We start from the raw sequence: 21,279 nt of genomic DNA on the forward strand, positions 1-21,279 counted from the left end.
CCCCTCTTTTAGAATGTGTAGGTAGTTAGCAAGGTAGATGGGATTTGATTGATTATGAGATTTCCTGAATCTTCTTGTCACCCTTTTCTTCGCCCTCGAGCTCGGGCATGTCGTCATCCTGTTTTGAGAAGTAACTGTTAGTAAATGTTTTGTTCATCTTTGTAATAGGGCATGCGAAATGTTCATACATCTTCTTCCTCTTCGTCGCCGGCGCCTCCTGCACCGGCCATATCAAGGCCAGCTCCGCCACCGAGCTTGGAGAAGTCAATACCACCGAGACCGCCATCGTCGCCGAAACCGCCAAAGTTGGCTGCGTAGTCATCTTCTTGAGCTTCGTCTTGCTCATCTTCATCGACCCACTACCGAACACAGGGTTAGCTTATCTATCGAAACCAGAGTCGGGGAAACAGGAACGAACCTTGTCGAAATCGGTCTTGATGAAATGCATTTTCTTAGGTTCCTTCAACAACCGGGGCCAGTACTCCAATCCAAGCTTCTTCTTTCGGAGAACCATCTCGACGCCACGTGGGCTGTGGTGTACTTTACTGTTGTCGACATCGATTTCGGCATAGAGACCCAACGACACGGCATACTTGGCGCCTTTCAGGTTTGTGCCGGTAAAAGAAACATTGTTCTCTGTGAGCTTGATGTCCGCCGATTTAGCGGGGACATCGGGGACGTTGATGAAGAGGTAGAGGTAGTTGCGAGTTTCATCGGTATCGGAGGAGCGTTGAGCCCAGGTGACTATATATATGTAAAGAATGGTTAGTCGAACTGAAAAGTGAGAAGAAGGTGGCGCTTGTTATATGCGCAGTCTCAATTGAGTCATGAATGCCATATGTGACTGATATAGACTCATGGATGATACATGCGTACTATCAAGTCATACATGGCTATGACGAGACTGGAATAGCATGGAAGTTTTGCGCATCATCAACGAGCGGGGTGAGGTCCACATACCTTCAGGTGTGAGGGTAGTCATTGTAGTAGCGATAGGGAATGAGTAGGAGAATAAGGAGAATAAGGAGAATATGACAGAGGATATGCGAGTATGTGAGAAAAAATGTGTGAGGAGGCAAAAGCGAATATGATTTTGAGATTGTTGTAAAGATGATGGATGACCGTTGCTTGGAGACCTCAGCGTAAACTCAGCGTTTATTGGACTGTGGCCTGGGCTTTGGAAGCTACTGGAACTTGGAAGCCTCATCAGAATGTTTGCACTGTTTGCTTGTTGTTGCGGCCTGAGGCATAAATATAAGCCTGAGGCATCAGTGGCCCGGTCCCGTGACTACTGCCAAGCCTTATACCCGCTTTTCCTCGTTAGGCTAGGTTAGCGATCGCGCCCTAAAACCCACACAGTCTCTTTTCTTGAATTCTCACACTTCCGACCGTCTGTGTTTGATCGTTCGACAAGTCCAACATCAAGACCAGGTACGCACCACCACCACCACCACCACCACCACAACCTCTTTTCCATCGACACGATATACACAACGAATTTGTCTCGACAATTATCTCTGACTCTACTTTTGAAATAGACAGACGCCATGGGTCGTGTGATCCGCAACCAGAGGAAGGGTCGTGGATCCATTTTCAGTGAGTGCGACCTTCTTTTACGAACAGGCCTCTTCGAGATATTCCTGCGAGGCCATCGCAATTCAACAAATATTTCACAAACGAAGAAGGAACAAGCATACTGATCATATATTTCTACTTTTCCAGCGGCCAACACCCGTCTCAACAAGACCCCCGCCCAATTCCGCACTCTCGACTACGCTGAGCGACATGGATACGTTCGCGGTGTGGTGAAGGAGATCATCCACGACCCCGGTCGTGGTGCTCCTTTGGCCAAGGTCAGCTTCCGTCACCCTTACCGCTTCAAGAAGATCACCGAGACCTTCATCGCCAACGAGGGCATGTACACTGGTCAATTCATCTATGCCGGAAAGAACGCTTCTTTGACCGTCGGAAACGTCCTCCCCCTCGGTTCCGTCCCCGAAGGTACCGTTGTCACCAACGTCGAAGAGAAGATTGGTGACCGTGGTGCTCTTGGTCGTACCTCCGGTAACTACGTTACCGTCATTGGTCACAACCCTGAGGAGGGCAAGACCCGTGTCAAGCTTCCCTCTGGTGCCAAGAAGGTTGTCAGCTCCGGTGCTCGTGGTATGATTGGTATCGTTGCCGGTGGTGGTCGTACCGACAAGCCTCTCCTCAGTATGTTTCTCTGCACTCCCGCAATGCTCCTCAATGCTAATATATTACAACAGAGGCTTCTCGTGCCAAGCATAAGTTCGCTGTTAAGCGTAACAGCTGGCCCAAGACCCGTGGTGTTGCTATGAATCCTGGTTCGTAATTCCAAACTCTACTTTGTCTCCTTGCGAAGATACTAACTTCATGCAGTCGACCATCCTCACGGTGGTGGTAACCATCAACACATTGGTAAAGCCTCAACCATCTCTCGCTATGCCGCACAAGGTCAAAAAGCCGGTCTTATTGCTGCTCGCCGAACTGGACTTCTTAGAGGAACCCAGCAAAAAGATAAGTGAACGAAATGATCTGTGGTATGCTCTTTATCTTTATGGGGTTCAAAAACTGTGGGTTGTTTTTTTTTCAAACTATGAAAGTATTATGTACCTAGACGGATACAGATAGCCACCTGGACGTCTACGAATCAATCAATTGATGGCCAATGAATTGTCTTGAGTAAACATACTATCCAGGGCTCGACTTTGCGAATAGCTTCACATAACATAACGAGACGATCACGAAAACATGAAAGCCTCGTTGTTACTCGATATCCAGACAACTTGAAGGAATTAAATAACCCGGTCTTAAACGAATTGCAAATTGTGAAGCTGTATTTACTTCGGTAATTAGTAAAGAGGAGTCCTCTGGCTGTATGTATTGCCAGCGGGGAGAAGCGGCCTTTATAACATGTAATCTGTGATGTTTCTGCCATTTGTTTCAAGTAAACGTGAAATTTGCCGGGATTGGGGTGTGCTCTTTATCTTAATGGGGTTCAAAAACTGTGGGTTTTTTTTTCAAATTATGAAAGCATTATGTACCTAGACGAATACAGATAGCCACCTGGACGTCTACGAATCAATCAATTGATGGCCAATGAATTGTCTTGAGTAAACATACTACCCAGGGCTCGACTTTGCGAATAGCTTCACATAACGAGACGATCACGAAAACATGAAGCAAACACTTACAATGACTTAGGGTTAGGGTTATCGCCCCTTGAATTTTTACCAATACCTGTGCCGCTAGCGCGCACCTCACACCGCGAAGCGGGTGAGGGTGCGCGTCACATAAGTGATATTTCTGATATTTCAAACTCCCCGTGTCATTACAAACCCCCAAAACACCACCAAAATGCCGTCAGATAAATACGAAGAAGAGGAAAAGAGGATCTCAGAGGCCTTAGAGATACTTAGGAAAAATCCGAAGCAAAAAATGAAGCCTTTGGCGCGCCAATTCGGTGTGGATTACCAACGGCTCCGGCGACGCGTGTTAGGCGGCACTTCCCAACTAAACCGACAACCAGCGCATAAGCGATTGACGGACGATCAAGAACGCGCTATAATTCTATGGATGAATGATCTAGATGACAGAGGAATCCCTCCAAGCGTCCGCATGATAAAGAATTACGCCGAAAAAGTGCATCAAAATATGCACCCCAGCGCGGATAGTCTCCCTCAACTCGGAGATCGCTGGGTCTATCGCTTTCTTAAGCGACTAGGCAACGAATACGTTAAAGTGAAGCAAAAGACTATCGATCCGAAACGGCATATTGCTGAGGACCCAGCTGTCATACAGACCTGGTTTGACCGTCTAGAAATCGCAATACAAAACTATAAGATTACACCTTCTAATATTTGGAATTTTGACGAATCTAGCTTCCAAATTGGACAAGGAGGAGATGAAGAAGTTATAACAAGATATCCAGATGCTTTAAGAGAGATTCCAAGCTCTTCTTCACGAGAATTAGTCTCTACAATCTAGGGTATAAGCGCTACTGTGAATAAGATTCCTCCAATGCTTATTTTTACCGGAAAGGCCATTCTTGAGAGCTGGTTTAAATATCTAAAAGAGGAGGACTGGCTTATCACTATAAGTGATAAAGGCTATTCAAATGATACGATTGCATATGAATGGCTTCAACATTTCGATAAACACACACGAGAACAAGCAGGAAACAATTTTCGCCTACTTTTTATGGATAATCATGATGCTTATATTACGAGTGAGTTCTTATCCTATTGCGACAAATATAAGATCCTTGCTATAGCTTTTCCACCTCATACAACGCATATTTTACAGCCTCTAGATGGGTTACCGTTTATGCAATATAAACGTATCCATAGAAGGGCTATTAATGACCAAGCGCACCTAGGAGGCTATTTTTACGATAAGATTGATTTTTTAGCCAATATTGCTCGTGTACGTGCTGAGGCTCTTACTCCACGAGTTATCCAGAACGGATTTTCTGCGCGTGGGCTTTGGCCTCTTGATCCAGAGCTAATTGTTGGTCCTTTGATTCAAAAATCTGATCTTCAAGAAGGGCAGGAGTTGCAAATTTATGATGGCACCGAGGAGCCTGATATTGCGAGTTCACCTACAAATGCTTCATTTTCTCCGCCAACTACTGCGTACAAGCTTCAAAGATCAATTAATAAGGTTGACGCCCAGCTAAATGAGATATCTGATGCAATTCCTGGTATCCGGAGGAGTCTAAAAAAGATTTTCGACGGCAGCCTTACGCAGGCCCATATCAAAGATCAACAACAGGCTCAAATTGAGCGCCTCCAAACGCTCAATGCACGCAAATCTGCTAAAAAAAAGCAAGCGCTAGGTGCAGGTTGGGGGCATCCTCACCGTAAAAGATACGAATAGAGCCATTAAAAAACGTGCTACAGCTGAAGAAAAGAAGGCTGAGAGAAAGAGGCTTAAGGCACTCCGGGAGGCACCTTTGGGATCACTGCCCCCCCCGCTTACAGCAAGTGACGAGGCGGCAATTGATCGTAATATTATATTGAATTTGGTTGAGCAGGTTTACCCAAGGCGCTCAGATCCAAATTTAATTCGTTGGGTTGAGGAGAATATATAAATTTGTTAGCAATTTCCATACAAAATATCACTTATGTGACGCGCACCCTCACCCGCTTCGCGGTGTGAGGTGCGCGCTAGCGGCACGGGTATCCGTCTATTACCGCCTACCTAATTGGGCTAAACTAGAGTTTACCGAGCCTCCAAAAAGCCCTAATACTTTGTATACCAGCTATCTGCGTTTAGTGCAGCCTGCACTCTATGAGGCATGGAGTCGCTCAAATTTTGAAGTACGCGCTCCTCAATCGATTCCCATGTCTCTATGCCTGCTTGTATTAATGCGCATAATGTAGTATCATTATCTGGTGCATTTTCTAGCTCAGGGTGATCTTGGCGGATGATTGTTTTCATAATTGCCCATAGATTCCCGATAGGATTTAAATCTAGTGAATATGGCGGCCAAATCATCACTTCAACTTGCATTTCTCGAAGCAAGTCACGAATAATATGAGCCGTATGAACAGGCGCATTATTTTGCATAAAGATATCTCCATTTTCAAGTAACTCTGGAAGCTGGTCCGTATACGTTTGGCGCAGTAGTAGTAGTAGTAGTAGTAGTAGTAGTAGTAGTAGTAGTAGTAGTAGTAGTAGTAGTCTCTAAACCCAAGCATTTTCAAGGGGAATCAATCAACTACTATGTAAGTACTTTAGATTGTGTAGGTATAATTTATACTTCAGATATATATATATAATCCCTGCTCCACGCACATCCGCGCTCATCACAGGTTGATTTCAAAGTTTTCAACATCGAACCTCCATAGCTTCAAAAACACGATCTAGGGCCTTATTTGGGGTAAAAATAAATATAAATGGTATCTTAGGGTTATTATCTGAAAAAAAAATTTCGCGCCGGAGTATGGGAATTTGTATGGAATCTGGTTCTAATGAATAACTGCTCTATAACGAATTTGGTGGTGTTTTTTTTTGTTTCGTTATTGTCGGTTTATCCCGGTCTAGGATCAGCTCAACTAGATTGGGGAAAGGGCAGTCCGACGGCCCTACGGTGTGAAGCAAAAGGAACTACGTGGTAACGTATTGTATTCCTATTATTCTGCTTAACTAGCTACGAAACGGGGTGCCGGGGTTGAGGCACATACATATAGGCCAGCGGCACGCGTCTGTTGTGATGTTTACAACTGCCGGAATGGTGGTTGCAGCATTCCAAGGGATGCGTGCCGTAGCAACGAGGCACGGAGGCCACAGAGATAGCTGCTAGGGGGCGGGGTGCGTATTGACGTTCCGACAGTTATAAACCGGTTTACTGTACTAAGACGAGTGTAGTTAGTTTAGTTAGCTAAGTTATAAAAGGAATAGTTGGTGTGATTCTTTCTCACCGCCCAACCCGAATTGGCGTCAGCCAATGCGGCAGAATGGCTCCCGCGTGGCGCAGGGCGGCTGTGTTGAGATAAGCGCTAGGGATAACTAACTTAACTAGTTAACTAGTTAACTAGTTAACGGTAATCCCGTTCTGTACGTACGCGCTAGCTTCTGCGCACCACTGAGTCATGGCTAATGTTAACGCACTAACTAGTTATAGGTTCAGTTTCCGGTTTATTTTGGGGGGGGATGGGAAGGGTGGTTTAGGGAGGTTTGGAGTTGTTGTTTCTTTTAGTTACTAATAATCAAATCTCTACTCTTTTCTCCGCTCTATATTCTACTGCTTTCTAATTTCGCCAGAAATCTTTGTAGCCGCAGTAGTCCTAATATAATTCAGCGAATGACAACCGGGCGTATCAAGAAAAAATGCGCGTGGTAAAAAGCGTTACTAGTGGATTACGAATTTTGACCTTATGCTTCAATGAAGCTATACAGTACATGGTACGTTGGTCGATACCGCCGTCACTTACACCGGGGGTCACAATATTCTGCTGGTTTCGTGCCAGAGCCGTATAAAACCAGCCCTTCAAATGCAGGTAATACGCCAAAGAGGCTACTATCAAAGGCAACCGAGGCGATTTGAAACTCCATATACATAGTATACTATAAATAAAACGAGAACAAGACGAACGAAAAAAGGGGAAAAAAAAAGGCAAGGAAGAAAGAAACAAAACAAAGGAGAAAGGGCTCCCGGAGATATTGATCCGCCATCCATCTCGACGGTTGAACATCCACCCCACCGTTGCTACTATTTTTGCAATTGCGTGCTCGTCTCTCTCAACCCTTCCCCCGCCCAAGGTCGTCAGATTTCTATCACTCATTCATCATCAGACGATGTACTCAACCTTCACAATCGTCCCCGACAGCAATACCAACCCCGGTCTCGTCAACGACACTTCATTGTCCGCCTCCTCTCTATCTGCCCAGACCTCTCCGCGTCCCAAACGAAACCAGGTTGCACGGGCTTGTGATTGGTGCCGTGCCCATCGCATCAAGTGCGACAGCAGCCTTCCCTGTAAAAACTGCCACACGCGGGGCGGCCATTGCACCAAAAAAGCCCAGGAGGTGCGCACCCTACCCCATGCCCTCAGGTACGCCCGCTTTCCCCGTCTTGATCGTGCCCCCCAATTAAAGAGGAACAAACAGAGAGATCGAGCGTCTGCAGCTACGCCTTCAAGAAGTCGAAGAACAGCTAGAATCCGTCGATGACCATGACCATCCGAACCGAACCCGACGTCGCTCGAGCTCAAAACGGGGATTGGACGGTATTCACACGCGCTCAGCACAAGCCTCGCGGACTCAGTGGTATGGCCCGTCGTCGGCCTTTTATTTCATGGGCCGCGTCAGCAGCTACCTGAGCACTGTACTGGAACAACCTCAAAATGACCACCATCTTCAGCCCAATTCTGCCAGCCGGACCTTTACCAGTCCTACCTCGCCCAAGCAGGCCCTCGAAAAGCCGCCCTCGTCTGTCGCTGATGGAGCGGCGGCTGGCTCGGAGACGTACCTGAACGCGATTGAAGAGGATTACTTTCTCGGTCTGTTCTGGCACTCGTACCACCCCATCTACCAAATTCTGGACGAATCCGAGTTCCGGGAGCATTATAAATCTCTCTGGGACCTCTCACCCACGACACGGAAGTCATCCGCACTCGTCGACATCGTCCTCGCACTCTGCATGCAGTATGGCGTCCACTCCAGTCACGAGCATGATACTGCCATCGCCGCCCCTCGGCTGGACCATAATGTCGACCTCGATGATGCGAGCATTGCCGGTCGATTGTATTACCGCCGTTCGCAAGCGCTCCTCACCTCTGACGCCGAGAGCCCGTCCATTGCGACGCTCCAATGTCATATCTTTTCCGTCGTCTATCTCTGTAATGCGTCGTTCCAAAACATGGCGCACACTACTTTGGCGGTTGCTGTGCGTGTCGCTCACATTCTCGGCTTGCATTTAGAACCGCCTGACAACCTTCCTCGCTCCCAGCAAGAGTTGCGGAAACGGATCTGGTGGACTCTCTACGCAGTTGAGACCAAGACGTGTATGAAGCTCGGCCGACCGTGGTTGTCATCCGACCTGACCTCCACCTGCAGTCTTCCGGCTGACGACCACGAATTAGCTCGGTTTTCTGTCTCCAACATTGCGGCGTACGGCGACAAGGTGACCTGGTTGTCATACAGCCGGCTCGTGACAACCTTGGTGCTCACTGTCGAGACGATCTACCTGGGCTTCTACGACAAATGTGCTGAGATTCAGGAGGCATGCAACATCAAGAATATGTATGTCGATCCGTCCTATCTGGAAGCGCCGGCCGAATGGCTCCGGTCCCACTTGCATAACCTCCAAGATTGGTTGCACAACATTCCGGACGCGATGAAGACTAAACGCAAGGATTCGGGCAAACCCTTCTCGACCGATCGATCGGCGCTGGATCTGGAACGGTACGCGCCGTTGTGGCTCCAGCGTCAACGCCTGCTCCTGGAGCTTCTCTACCACAATCTGTCCATGAACCTCTACCGGCCCTTCATCTGCTTCCCGTCTGGCTGCTCTCCCACCCAGATTGAAGTGGATGATCATGCCGTCTCTTGCATCAATCATGCCATTGCCATTACATACATTCTCCATCAGACCCTGACGACTACCGATATTCTTAAGGGGTGGTATGAGGCCTTCCAATGGCAGTGGAACGCCACCCTCTCGATGGCCGGGTTCGTGCTCGCCTATCCACTGCACCCGTCCACGCCGGCTACCCGCAACGCCCTCGACAGCGCTATCACTGTCTTTGAGGTTTTTGGTACCCACTTTGCCGTCGCCACGAGCGCTGCCAGCGTCACCCGGGGACTCGCCACTAAGGCCGACTTTCTTAGCGCCCGCTTGCACTCAGGTTCCACCCCGGCACCGGAATTCAATGATGACCTGGGCAGCATGAGGCTGATGGATACACCATGGGTCGAGTTCCAGAGCACGATGGCCGGAGAGATGGGATTGGCGTACAATGGCGACTCTTTATATAGTTTTGAGCCATTGTACGTGGGATCGAGGAATCTGTCCGATACGTGGAACTTTACATAAATTTTGTTATATTAATTTTCTTTCTCCCCTTTATACACGTGCCTCTCGAGGACCGGTGGGTGAAAAGGGACGTAAGAAGAGTTACATAGACATAGAAGTACCAGACCTAACTCTCGTGCATCTCCTTGCATTTATGCCCTGGATCTATGGAATCAATGCTGAATCTATCTTTAGACAGTACTCCCGACACTTAACATCAGGTTACTATCATTGTCTCTTATTAACTCTCCCCATCTTTTTTTCTACATCGTCACCACAGCTCGGTACCGCACCGTACCCTTGAGCATCGCCTCTGCAAATTCATATCAGCATTTGGACTAGTTGTCGGTTGGAAGTTGCTATTCTTTTGGGAAAAAAAAAAGGAAAAGAAAGGAAGAAGGAAACTAACCGTATGCCTCATTTGCCTTTTCAAGTGGGAACTCTTCCACCAGACACTCGACGTTCTCCATCTCCGCAAAGGCGATCGCGTCTTCCGTGTCGGTGGCATGACCACAGGGCCAAACCTGCACGGAGAGGCCATATCCAAGCTGCAGAGTTGTTAACTATATATATTCCATTCGTTCAGTTCAAGGCCCGACTTACCATGGTGGCAGTATCTACCTCAACCTTGCCCGGTACTGTGCAATTCGTCAGCATTGACAGCGCCAAACCAGAAATGATAGGCAAAGTTCACCTGATAAAAACAATAGCTTGCCCAGAATGCCCAACCCTTTCAGCAACGGATTGGCGATCTCTGACGACGGTGTAGTGACGACGATCAATGAGGCGCCGCCCAGCTTCTGCAGAGCCTCACCAACGTCCACGGCACTGGAATCGATATACTCATGTGCTCCCAGCTCGCGTGCCGACTGCTCCTTGCTTGCATCCCTCGAGATGGCGACGACCCGGTAGCCCATCTTCCGCGCATACTGGACCGCCAGGTGGCCCAAACCGCCGAGCCCGTGCACGGCCACAGTCTCGCCGACGGCGATGTTCATATGACGGATTGAGTTGAAGACGGACACGCCGGCGCACAGCATCGGCGCGTATTTGGCAGCCGGCAAGTGCGTGGGCACGCGCACGGCGGCTTCCGCATTAAGGAAGCAGTATTCAGCATCTAGCTCATGTCAACTTCAGTGGATCAAACCGTGGATCGATGCATGAAGGGGCTGTCTTGGGAAGAAACGTACAGCCGCCGTTCTTGGTTTCACCGTTGACTGATCGATTGTCGCACATTTGGTACCAGCCCTTTCGACATGCTTTGCAAGTTCCTTTAGATCGCTGTCAGTATTTTGCAGACTGCGAATGGCCTGTATTATATACCATCATGGCCTCCGTGCCAGGCTCCCCCAACGCGGTCTCCAACTGTCCAGCCGGTAACATGGGGTCCCAGAGCAGCGATCCGACCGATATACTCGTGGCCGGGTACGATGGGACTGTAGACAGTGATTAACATTTATCCTTATATTTAAGACGTTAGCCGACAACAACATACAATCCCGCACCCATCATATTGTGTTGTGCCATTTGATCCGAAAAGCACACGCCGCATGCTTCGACCTTCACCAGAAGCTGGTTGGCACTGGGCTGGACGAGGGGTACTTCCTCAACGACCAGCGGACCGCCGGCGGTCTTGAAAACGGCTTGTTTGAATGTTGCTGAAAGCGCCATTTCTGCTCTTGATCTGAAGGGTGGTGGTCAATTGGTGGTGTGAACTAGATGATGAATTCTTCTATGAAAGAGGCAGAAATCACAGAGGATATCGTAGAATGTATATAGAGGATACCAAATGATAGATTTATATAACTGCAGCAGCGGGGTGGAGTACGCTAGACTCCGGATTTCCTATTCCAGATTTGCACGGAGGTTCTTTAGTTGCATTTATCCCGATACGATATGCGGACAGAGTCAGAGCCTCAGAGGAGTTTCCGGAGCTGTCTCAAAGCGGAAAGGTTAGGGTTTCAGGTGCACCAAAAAAAAAGGGGGAACAATGAATGACGATGGTATTTATCAAATCAATTGATACATGTTCACCTGCAGTGTAACAAATGCACTCAGGGTTATAGGGCAGTTTAAGACCACAGAGGACATGTTATGGATGTAATAATTCTCAATTCTATGTCTATTTCTGATTGCCACCCTTAATAATACACCAATTTTGGAGACACTACCCGATATATCTTTCTGCAGTTTTGACTAATCTAGATGCCTTTTACGCGTTAAGAATAGAGAGCAGATTGTCCACAACGCTCCAGCAACAATGATCATGACCCAGACGTCATCAATCGTATTGACAATCGCATCCACGCACCGCGCCCTTAAATCGGGAGCCGCGTTCTGGAGCAACTCACTCCGCGCACCCGCAATAGCCTCCTGGATTTGGCTGTCCGTGTAGTTTGTGTCGGCCAAGATGGCTTTAAGTCGCGTGAACCCCAGACTCTGGAAAATGCAGCTGGCAATCGCCAATCCGATCAATTGGCTCGATCCTTGCGAGATATTTAAGTACTGGATTACCTCCGCTACCCGCTCCGGCTTCACCAGCAACGGACCGACAGCATACGCAGCCTGTGTTGTCGTCATTCCCAGCCCCAGCAGAATAGAAAACCCGTAAATATGGGCTACCGGGGTGCTGTATTTAACTGTATACATCGTAGCGGCGCCGCACGTCATGAACATGCCAGTGAAGAGGTACCAGACGTTATGGTAGCCCGTCCGCTTCATAAACCCGCCACAGGTAAGCGTGGTCGCCACGTAAAAGCAGACGAATGGAAGTAAACGGACAGCCGCACCCGTACCACTGTCTCCATGCACAAACAAAAAGTATAACGGGATGTAGTAAATGGAGACAAAAAGCGCGGTGCCTCCGCAGGCCATACACACATAGAGTAAAACTAGTTGAGGATTTAGCAAGAACTCGCAGGGGAAGATCCGGTCGATGCTGTTGGTGAAGACAGAGTATCGTTGCGTCACACAGAAAACGATGGTAAGGACTCCAAATACCACAAGGAGGGCGATGATGCGGCCATCACTCCAAGCCCAGATCGAGCCACCAAATGTGAATGCCACAGTAAACGTGACGTAGACACCCGCTGTCAAAATGATGCCCAGCCAATCGAGGGAACGAAATTTTTCTAAGAATGGTTTTTCTGGGTAGCGAGGGAGAGATGGGAGGATGAATAGGTAGATGGGGGACATGACGCCGAAGATGACAAGGTTCAAATAGAATGCCTACATGAGTTGTTAGCAGTTATTACTAGTCGGATGCGGAGAGTGAAAAAGAACAAACCCATCTCCAGGTAGCTGAGCTATCCGCAAGAGATCCACCCACAATAGGTCCTAGGATGCATCCGCTGCCGTATACGAAGCCAGTTATTCCTACATATAATGGCTGTTCCTTGGGCGTACTGAGGATTGTCACAAGGTTCAGAGTTCTTCACAAAAACAGATTTAGCATTAGCTATCGTCGTATGAGGAAGCTAGTCATACCCTAGGTACATCCCTGCTCCTCCAACACCAGCCCAGACCCTTCCAACAATGATCGCATTCATCGACGGGGCCCCGCCGCACAAGGCACTGCCTGCAGCAAACGTAATCAAGCATCCCACGAAAACCCATTTTGGATCAAAAGTTCCAAATGCCTTGCCTAGGGGCAAAATGGCCACCGTCGAGCCAAGGGTAAATCCCACCCCCAACCACCCTAGTAATGTCACATTGTCAAAGGTCTCTGATACTGCTGCTTGAATGTCTGCTGCGATGGTCGTATCCAGTCCATAGAGGAGGTTGGCCGAGTAGATGGCCACGCACACGAGGAACCAGCGGATCCCACTCACTGTCCGCTGGCCAGCAGGCTCCTCTTCAGCAGGGGACGACGGATGCTGTTCCTTTTCCGAGTCTGACGATGGCGTAGTATTATTCTCAAAATCAGTACTATCAAGACCGATGGCGCTCTCAGCCTGGCCGTTGAGCTGTGGAGTGCCAGATTTTGCTGCCATTGGATCCTCCCAATTCAAAGTCGCGGAGCAATAGAGAATTCCAGTCGGGTGATGAACGATCTGGAATCACCACCAGGTGGAAAGAGTCTAAATATCATAGGTAGTGAAAACCTTGCGGAATGCCAGACCTGAAAATTCGATACCTTCATTAGGAAAAACAGCTCTCACGCATCAAAGGAAATGATGTGGAGATGGACGGGAGTTCCCGGAGTTTCCGTGGGTCTCTCCCAAATAGGCAATAATGGTGAACTCCAGAAAAGACCAAAAGGGGAAAATGTTGCAGGGCAAGTTATATTCTGATTTTCTCTCACTGACTGATGTGTTTTTTCTGGTTAATAAGCTTAGATTTTCCCCTGGATAGGCTTCAGTGTGCTATATAGTAATAGTTACAAATACGACCAGCAACGTCACAGGACATCGAGAATTATGACTAGGTAATTCGAACTGTAGTGGATCAGTTAGGTTACTACGTAGTAAACATCATATTTTTCTCGAGAACCAAACCTGTAGATTTAGCTTACTGTCAACTTCATCTTGTGATTGAGGGTCACAGACCCAGTTAGCCATGAAGGAAATTGTGTTTAAAGAACAACCTTAATTTGCACCGAATAATATGCGCTCTTCCAGTACATGTATACGTCAAATGTATTATGATTCTTCGATGTCCAACATATATTTCGTCTAATATCTGTAGCCAATCTAATCCGATATCTCTAGAACATTTATCACGGTCGATTTGGGGATCAGTCGGAACTGCTCAGTGTACGCACTTCGTTTGTGCCCCTCGATTCAGGCGCAGAAACCCCCAATTACTATTGAGTGTCTCCCGACTACTATTACTATTCGAGCTACCATCACTAGTTCCTCTGGCAATGATCCCCCATTGACGCATCCAGTTGGTAACCCACGGGGCATTGACACAGCTCATCTCCTTCAAACTAGGACTAGCCTCTATCGCTCGGACAGATGATAGAGCACGAGACTCCCCCCTTTCATGAACTGCGTTCTCGAAGAAGTGAACTAGCTTTGCTGCTGGGTTCCTTTCTGTATCCGTCGGCACGGTTTCGGTGGCATTCTGTAAAAGATGTACCCAATCTTCGAATAGAATGGGCCGAACATCCAGTGGAACATATCATTGACTAGCTGTGGGAGCACAGGATATCGCCAAACCAAAAAGACAATGTACAATTTGACCAATGCTTACTCTGTCACATTCTAGTAGTAGTATCCGGGGCGGGCTTCTGATGTTGTTCCTAGGTATCGTTCTACTAGCATACACTACGGGCGCCCTCTGTGAATGACAATAAGAAATCTTCTGTCCGAGCATGCTAAAAATTATATATTCTCGTAGGGCCTCAGATATTAACTTTCAAACATCATATCTAGTAGTATATGCCCTGCAACGATGAAACCATGGCTGGATGCGGCCTCGATGGAGTAGTAAGAAGTGTCACTATGAACAAATCTCACCCAACCCCTCATGGAATTCCACAAAATACTCGGAGGGAAACAAACCTCTTTGTGAAAATGATCACAGCTTACTCAGCTGATTTCTGGGATTTTGTTGGACAAAATGTCTTTTGAATCACTTCTGATCGAGTTATTCTGGCTCATGGCCAACCATTTAGAGCTGCGCCATCTCAAAGAGATGGCTAGCACATGCACCTTCATGTTCAACTTACTGGACCCTTTCCTATATCGGAAAGCTCTCAAAAGTGACGAATATAAATCCCGATTCTTATATGCGGTCGTTTATAGCCAAACGAATGCTGTTTCCAAATTTTTGCAAACAGGGGTCTTAATGAGTGAATTTAAAGATTATACTGGCTACTGCCCTCAATATGATCGGCATCGCGTACCTTCTGTCAGTGTCGAAAAGAGAGAAGCCTTGAAGAAGAAATTCCATCCATTCCTGGCCGCTGCTATTCTTCGGCTACGTTGATGTGACAAAGATGCTGCTTTCTGAAGGCAAGGCCAATATTCATTTCCAGGATGATTTTGAAAAAAACTGCACTACATTGGGCTGTAGAGGCCGATCATCCTGATATAATCACAAAGTACTCCTGGAACAAGGAGCAGGAATAAAAGATCCCCGTAAAAACAAGATTACAAAGTCACCCTTCGTCCACGCAGCTGAACTTGGTAATAAATATGCTGTTGAATTGATGGTCAACGAACATCGCAATCGAGGCAGCCAATTTGACCTACTTGTACTCAAAAATCAGTGTGGAAAAGCGTGTTACGAAGCATGCAGAAGTGACTATAGTGACATTGTCGATTTTTTCCTCCGCCAAGGGGTTGATGTCAATCTTTCCATCGAGCAACGACGGTTGCTTTATTGGGCAACAATTAAAGGCAATCTTTCAACAGTCAAAGTACTAGTGAAATATGGAGCTAGAATGGAGCATGAGAGAGACTACGGAGTTGTGACTGCGCTGATTTCCAGTGGTAGCCCGTGTATAGATGATGTACGGATTGGCGTTAGCACAGAAAAGGCTCTCCATCTGCTGAGATCCGGTTGCAACGTTGCAAATGGTGACATGCTTGCTTGCGCTCTGTGGTGCATAGCGAAATGCAGTGGAACAACAGGGCACTGGTGGTATGCAACATCTGACCAAAGAGAGGAAATGATGAGGCTCATGCGCAAAAATGGCTTTGACGAGAAACATTGTCGACACAACTGTTTCAAGAGAAGATCCGATTCATTGAAAGACAAACTGGATCGAGGAGAGTTGATACAATATGTAACGAACCAGGGGCTCCGAAAATGGAATTGTTATTGATTATGCTTGAAATGTCATACCCCTCAGCTCTCCGACCCCAGTGCGGTCATAAAAACTTACTACAGCCAGGAAAGTCAGCATAAATCTGTGTTGTTTGTTTCGGTTCAAGACTGTCATATCACGAGATTTGCTTGTTCTCACGTCTCATCGCTCTAGTCTATTTAACCATTTGCTGTTGATCCTCTTCGTTTCATAATCGAGTCAAAGATTACATCCACTTGTGGATGTTAAGCTGTTGTGAAAACAAAGCTACTCTGTTTCGCCGTGCTGCTTCTGTCTAGATGTTTGACTATTCTTCCAATTCAATTATTGTTACTTTGTTTACTTAAGTTACTCTTACGACGATATCTGGAACCTGTGCGAGGTTCAACTATCTCAAAGTAGCTCGACGCACTACTGTTATTATATCCATATTTCTATACAGTATCTCCCATTCCCGATTTCGTCTGGCTACCGGCTAATCAATATAAGGACTGCCCAACTAGCCATGGCCTTCTGGTGTAGTGAAAAGACCAGGCTTGCGTATAGAAAATGAAAATTAAAAAAATGAAGGAGGAAGAAGAAGATAAATAAATAGTCTGAGACTCGGCAGCGCTTCCTAAGAAAACGTAACTAACAAAGACTTTTCCTCCCAATATCAAACGGCGATGGCCTGTCAACTAGTTCGTTTGATGAGGTCCTTTCTTTATCCCCTTATTGGCACTTGCCTAGATAGGTACCGAATGTCTTCTTCTTTCTTCTTTGTCGTTGCCCGGGTTGTTGCCCTGTTACAACCACGCAGATCCCGCTTGGGACCGCCTTGTAATCAATGTCCTATGTTTGCATTGACCGTTTGATATTGGGAGAAAAAGTCTTTGTTAGTTACGTATTCTTAGGAAGCGCCTTGTAATCAATGTCCTACGTTTCCATTGACAGAAAGTAGAATCTCAAGCATAAATAGCTGAGCAGCCCGCCTATTATACACATCAGTCACCTATCTACTCCATCAACACAAATGACTATATATACAATTAAGATATCGCCGCGGCAATGCCTTGAGCAGACAGGAGACGGGAAATGAGAATAGTCACGTTTAAATATTTTGTTTGATGCCTGTCGGTTACCGAATTAGGCAATCGGCAACCTCGAGGAAGAGCACAGGCCATTGCTGACGCCCGACTGCCTGCCTCTTTCCCTCTTTCCCCAAGACACCATCGTCTTGCTATCTAGGCGCCACGAAGGACACGGCATATTTTTCCGGTCTGAGTATCACGACAAAGAGAAAGAGGTGTTGCACAAATTTCAGGGAGTAAGAAGAAGGTATGATTAATCCTGGCTTGCTTGAATTGTCTTTTAAAGAACGAACCTCAATTGATAAACAAGTGAAAGTAGTGTCACCGGAATTCATACCACAACCTCGAGAGAGAAGCATACACTCTTGACGACCTCCAGCAGCTCAACATATCTCATGTGGCAACCAATCCCTGGACATCGCAATCTGCTAGCTCGGCCTATACGAGAAGTGTTTCTGCTTCCTTTGCTACAGATTTATCTGGAGAAAGAAGAGAGATAGCAAACCTGATGAGGTCAGAGAATACCTGCGCACTCTGGCAGTGCTCAAAGCTAAAAAGGAAGGCCAAGTCCAGATTTGCGAGAACTGTGGAGCTGAGCCCCGTCCAAACACCCATTATTGTGACAAGCCTAGCTACACGAGGCTGCAAAAAAAAGGTCCTCTGTAGCGCATGCAAGATTCACTTCAATACTTATAATGGTGAAATGCGCAATCCATTGCGGACAGCCACGGCGGAGAAGCGACGTCAATTGAGAGAAGCACGACTCCGAGGCGAGAAAATCCGTTGTGTCTTCTGCTCGTCTGTTATAACCGGACGAACATCGATTTCGATGCACGGAGTGGGTCCTTGGTGTAAAAAGGACGCATGTGTTGCTTCCAAGAATAAGCAAGAAGGGGAATTAAAGAAAGGCACGATCCGCATATCCGTCTCGTAACTAGAGCAGGACACACCGTATGTATCTACTACTTGGTACTACATGCGGCTTCTCTCGTTTCCAAGCTTTCAACATCTTTATGATTTATCGGCACGCCATCAAATCTGACCATTTTCCATGTATGATCGTGATGTATAATACTGTTGGTTCTACACGGTCTCTATATTCAATAATATGTATAACATCTAATCTGATACCGATATAGTGATGAGGGTGCCTTCTGTTCGTTATAGGCAGGTTCTACTGTACATCAATGGGGAGTGCTTTGGTAGAGCAACTTTATAATCGTACACCGAATAGAAACATTTCTTTCCATCATCAAGGAAAGGCAGGATGCATGTTATGTATTGATTGAGAGGTCTTCGGTATTAGAAGAAGAAAAAAACGGCAAGTTGACAGACCACATAAGAAGTCGCACTCCAACATAACAACATCATATCTATACACTCCTAAAACCAAACGGCATTCAAATCTTTCAAGGGGGCCTATAAAAGCCGAACAAGATCCATATCCCGACTAATAGCAGGACTGTACGCGGAACAATATTCTAGAAACTCCACCATCTCGTCGTACCACCTTTCCCAACCAGGGGGCAAAGTCGCACGCAATCGTGGCTCATCTGAGTTTGCTATGCCGTGGAAGATGAGTAGCTGGCCGAAGAATCTACCATCACTTTAGTCTTAATGTCAGAACAAAAGGGGGGGAGAAGGGGTCATACTGCGAACAAAAAGCGAATCTGATAGGAATGCAACTTCTCATCAGCCTAAAAACGCCTCTAATCATAGGCCAATCCATAGCGAACCGGAGTCCGCTTCGGATCTGTTCATAATCCTCATCCGTCAGGAGATTTGGTGTTCTCAGCGCTTTGTATAGGTATGGTCGGCCAATGTGAAACTTGCAGATTCGATAGCGGGCTCGAAGCATCGAGTCAGCGACTAACACTGCCAGTGAAGTCGGGGTTCGTGGTGTGCCGCTAATGGAAGGGGAGCGGTCATCATTTAGAGTAGTGTCTGAGTTTTTCTCGGAGAATTGGATTACTGAGGGAAGGTTTTTGCGCCATTCTTCGACTTGTTTGTGGAGTTCTATGCTGACGGCTGGGCGAGGGAGGTTTCCGGATTCGGCTGTATATGTCAGTATGAGATTACACGATAGGTTTGGTGGGAGAGGGGGGTTATGCGTACAGAATAAGTATAGACTATGTCGGATTCGAGTAAGAATGATCCGGTTTGCGATTTGTGCCAGAAAATGACATTGATGGTAGTACGACTCATCTGGATCCGGCAATCGCGTGATCTCTGAGGATAGTTTAAATGGAATGAATTTCGGAATGGGGACGTTGTCTTCAAGAGACAACAGACCACTGGGCGGAAGATCTAGCTCCTGCACGAGGATCGTCTCGTACATGACTGTGTTCCAGAATACCCTACCAACAAAGCATGTCAGTTTATTCTTCGAACAATTGGCCTCGTTTACGTACCTGGACTTCATGTCACCTTCCCATTCATTGTAATTTATATCGCGGTTCGCTAACATGAAACACAAGCAAGTAGCGGCTCTATTAAGCATTGCACCAGAATCAAGTGGTCGAATAATCTGCGTATAGTACATTCTGTTAAATGTAGTGTTAGCAAACGACCTATCTTGGTCATTAGAGGAAAAACATACGCTGATAAAAGATAGTACTGGCAACTAGACAAGTTGTTCTTCTCCATGAGAAAGCCCATCCGTTTCCGAGCCTCGTTGAAGAACGACAATCCAGGTGGATCTTCCAGCACTGCTTCAAACCAAGCAGGTCGCTCAAAATGATCGCCCATCGTGCCCGGTAGTGGGAAATCCGCTTCTTCGTACGCGCGCACGGCTAAACAGCCCAACGCCATCACATTCAACACCAAACATGTCTCGATCGTCGTGGAAAAGCCATGTTTGATGACAGTGCCGAGCGTAAGTGAGAAGAAGAAGTGTTTGTCCATGAATGGAGTAAATGGGTGAAACAACGAAAAGAACGCCTCGCATAACCCTTTTACAAGCGCGAAGGGCAACTCTTCTAGCCAATTGCCAGTGTTCGGTAACCCAAATGGCGAATTCACCCACATGGGAAGAGGTGGCCTCTCTAGCTCGACGTCGAGAACATAGTTCCTTCCGATTTGCTCGTAGACACTTAGGAAATCATGCGGTAGACGTTCGATGATTCCCGGCCAAACCACGACTCCATGCTGGCTGAATGAGATGATTTCTTTACCGTCCGCTGATCCCTGTGTTTCCGCCTCAAGCAGATTGGTCGCAGCCGGCGAGGTATTCTGTGACAACGAAAACTTATGCGACGACGTCCTCGCACTTGGAGTCCCAGCCGCTGTGGTTGATGCAGATGCTTGAATAGCCTCCACTGCCTGCAAGACATGACCTGTGATAGGTCGAATATCATTGGAAATCACGGACGGAAGATTCTCTAGCTTCGTCTCAATGCGATGTAATGTGCTTATGATCATTCCAATGGACTGGTCCTTTTTGGACAGTTTACGTTCACTGTAGACGCATTCCAGGTTTAGGGCTTTGCATAGCCCGCATTTTGGCCGTGATTCATCGCATCTTGTCTTTTTAAGACGACAGTTTTCGCACGCCTATATACTGTGTTACTAATTTCATTGATCATTTCATGTATCAAAAGGTAAGGATAGGATGATGTATTTACCACGGATGCGATAAAATTTCTTGGCTTGCGAGCATGAGTCTCGGAATGATCTGCCTCTGCCTCCTCTGAGTTGGACAACAGCTCGTTGATAGATATACTATTTCCTGGCGTCGAAGCGGATCGTTCCAGGAAGTTGGCGGTCTTTGAGAAGACGGAATCTTCGTGAGGACGCTTGCTCATTGTCGCATTGCTGGGCGCGCAACGGCCGCCCGCATCTCTTTTCTTCTCCTCTCTTGTTGCGGTCGAACACAATTATATATCCCCTTCTAGGGAGCTTGAAGAATTTAG

At 47.0% G+C, this 21,279-nt stretch overlaps 7 protein-coding genes across 7 annotated transcripts; 3 read left to right on the plus strand and 4 right to left on the minus strand.

Annotated features, from left to right (window-relative positions):
* Positions 1-52: 52 nt before the first annotated feature.
* Positions 53-982, minus strand: EYB26_004481 (uncharacterized protein; the record flags this gene model as incomplete). Its single annotated transcript, XM_054263772.1, has 4 exons — positions 53-118; positions 189-359; positions 419-744; positions 961-982. The coding sequence occupies 4 exons, from the start codon at positions 980-982 to the stop codon at positions 53-55; spliced, it is 585 nt and encodes a 194-aa protein (XP_054119747.1).
* A 565-nt stretch (positions 983-1,547) lies between these two features.
* Positions 1,548-2,546, plus strand: EYB26_004482 (uncharacterized protein; the record flags this gene model as incomplete). Its single annotated transcript, XM_054263773.1, has 4 exons — positions 1,548-1,596; positions 1,723-2,214; positions 2,268-2,345; positions 2,401-2,546. The coding sequence occupies 4 exons, from the start codon at positions 1,548-1,550 to the stop codon at positions 2,544-2,546; spliced, it is 765 nt and encodes a 254-aa protein (XP_054119748.1).
* An 832-nt stretch (positions 2,547-3,378) lies between these two features.
* Positions 3,379-4,008, plus strand: EYB26_004483 (uncharacterized protein; the record flags this gene model as incomplete). Its single annotated transcript, XM_054263774.1, has 1 exon — positions 3,379-4,008. One exon carries the CDS (start codon positions 3,379-3,381, stop codon positions 4,006-4,008), a length of 630 nt encoding a protein of 209 aa, XP_054119749.1.
* Positions 4,009-7,323: 3,315 nt separating this feature from the next.
* Positions 7,324-9,562, plus strand: EYB26_004484 (uncharacterized protein; the record flags this gene model as incomplete). Its single annotated transcript, XM_054263775.1, has 2 exons — positions 7,324-7,580; positions 7,636-9,562. 2 exons carry the CDS (start codon positions 7,324-7,326, stop codon positions 9,560-9,562), a joined length of 2,184 nt encoding a protein of 727 aa, XP_054119750.1.
* A 242-nt stretch (positions 9,563-9,804) lies between these two features.
* Positions 9,805-11,212, minus strand: EYB26_004485 (uncharacterized protein; the record flags this gene model as incomplete). The annotated part of the gene is made up of 7 exons (XM_054263776.1): positions 9,805-9,854; positions 9,951-10,089; positions 10,145-10,179; positions 10,236-10,658; positions 10,732-10,812; positions 10,865-10,977; positions 11,037-11,212. 7 exons carry the CDS (start codon positions 11,210-11,212, stop codon positions 9,805-9,807), a joined length of 1,017 nt encoding a protein of 338 aa, XP_054119751.1.
* A 525-nt stretch (positions 11,213-11,737) lies between these two features.
* EYB26_004486 (uncharacterized protein) lies at positions 11,738-13,533 on the minus strand (the record flags this gene model as incomplete). The annotated part of the gene is made up of 3 exons (XM_054263777.1): positions 11,738-12,769; positions 12,828-12,972; positions 13,028-13,533. The coding sequence occupies 3 exons, from the start codon at positions 13,531-13,533 to the stop codon at positions 11,738-11,740; spliced, it is 1,683 nt and encodes a 560-aa protein (XP_054119752.1).
* A 5,254-nt stretch (positions 13,534-18,787) lies between these two features.
* On the minus strand, positions 18,788-21,171 carry EYB26_004487 (uncharacterized protein; the record flags this gene model as incomplete). Its single annotated transcript, XM_054263778.1, has 6 exons — positions 18,788-18,965; positions 19,021-19,423; positions 19,484-19,725; positions 19,780-19,911; positions 19,968-20,920; positions 20,992-21,171. 6 exons carry the CDS (start codon positions 21,169-21,171, stop codon positions 18,788-18,790), a joined length of 2,088 nt encoding a protein of 695 aa, XP_054119753.1.
* Between the last annotated feature and the right edge of the window lie 108 nt (positions 21,172-21,279).

Source organism: Talaromyces marneffei, chromosome 3 (assembly GCF_009556855.1).
Source record: "Talaromyces marneffei chromosome 3, complete sequence".
Lineage (NCBI taxonomy): Eukaryota > Fungi > Ascomycota > Eurotiomycetes > Eurotiales > Trichocomaceae > Talaromyces > Talaromyces marneffei.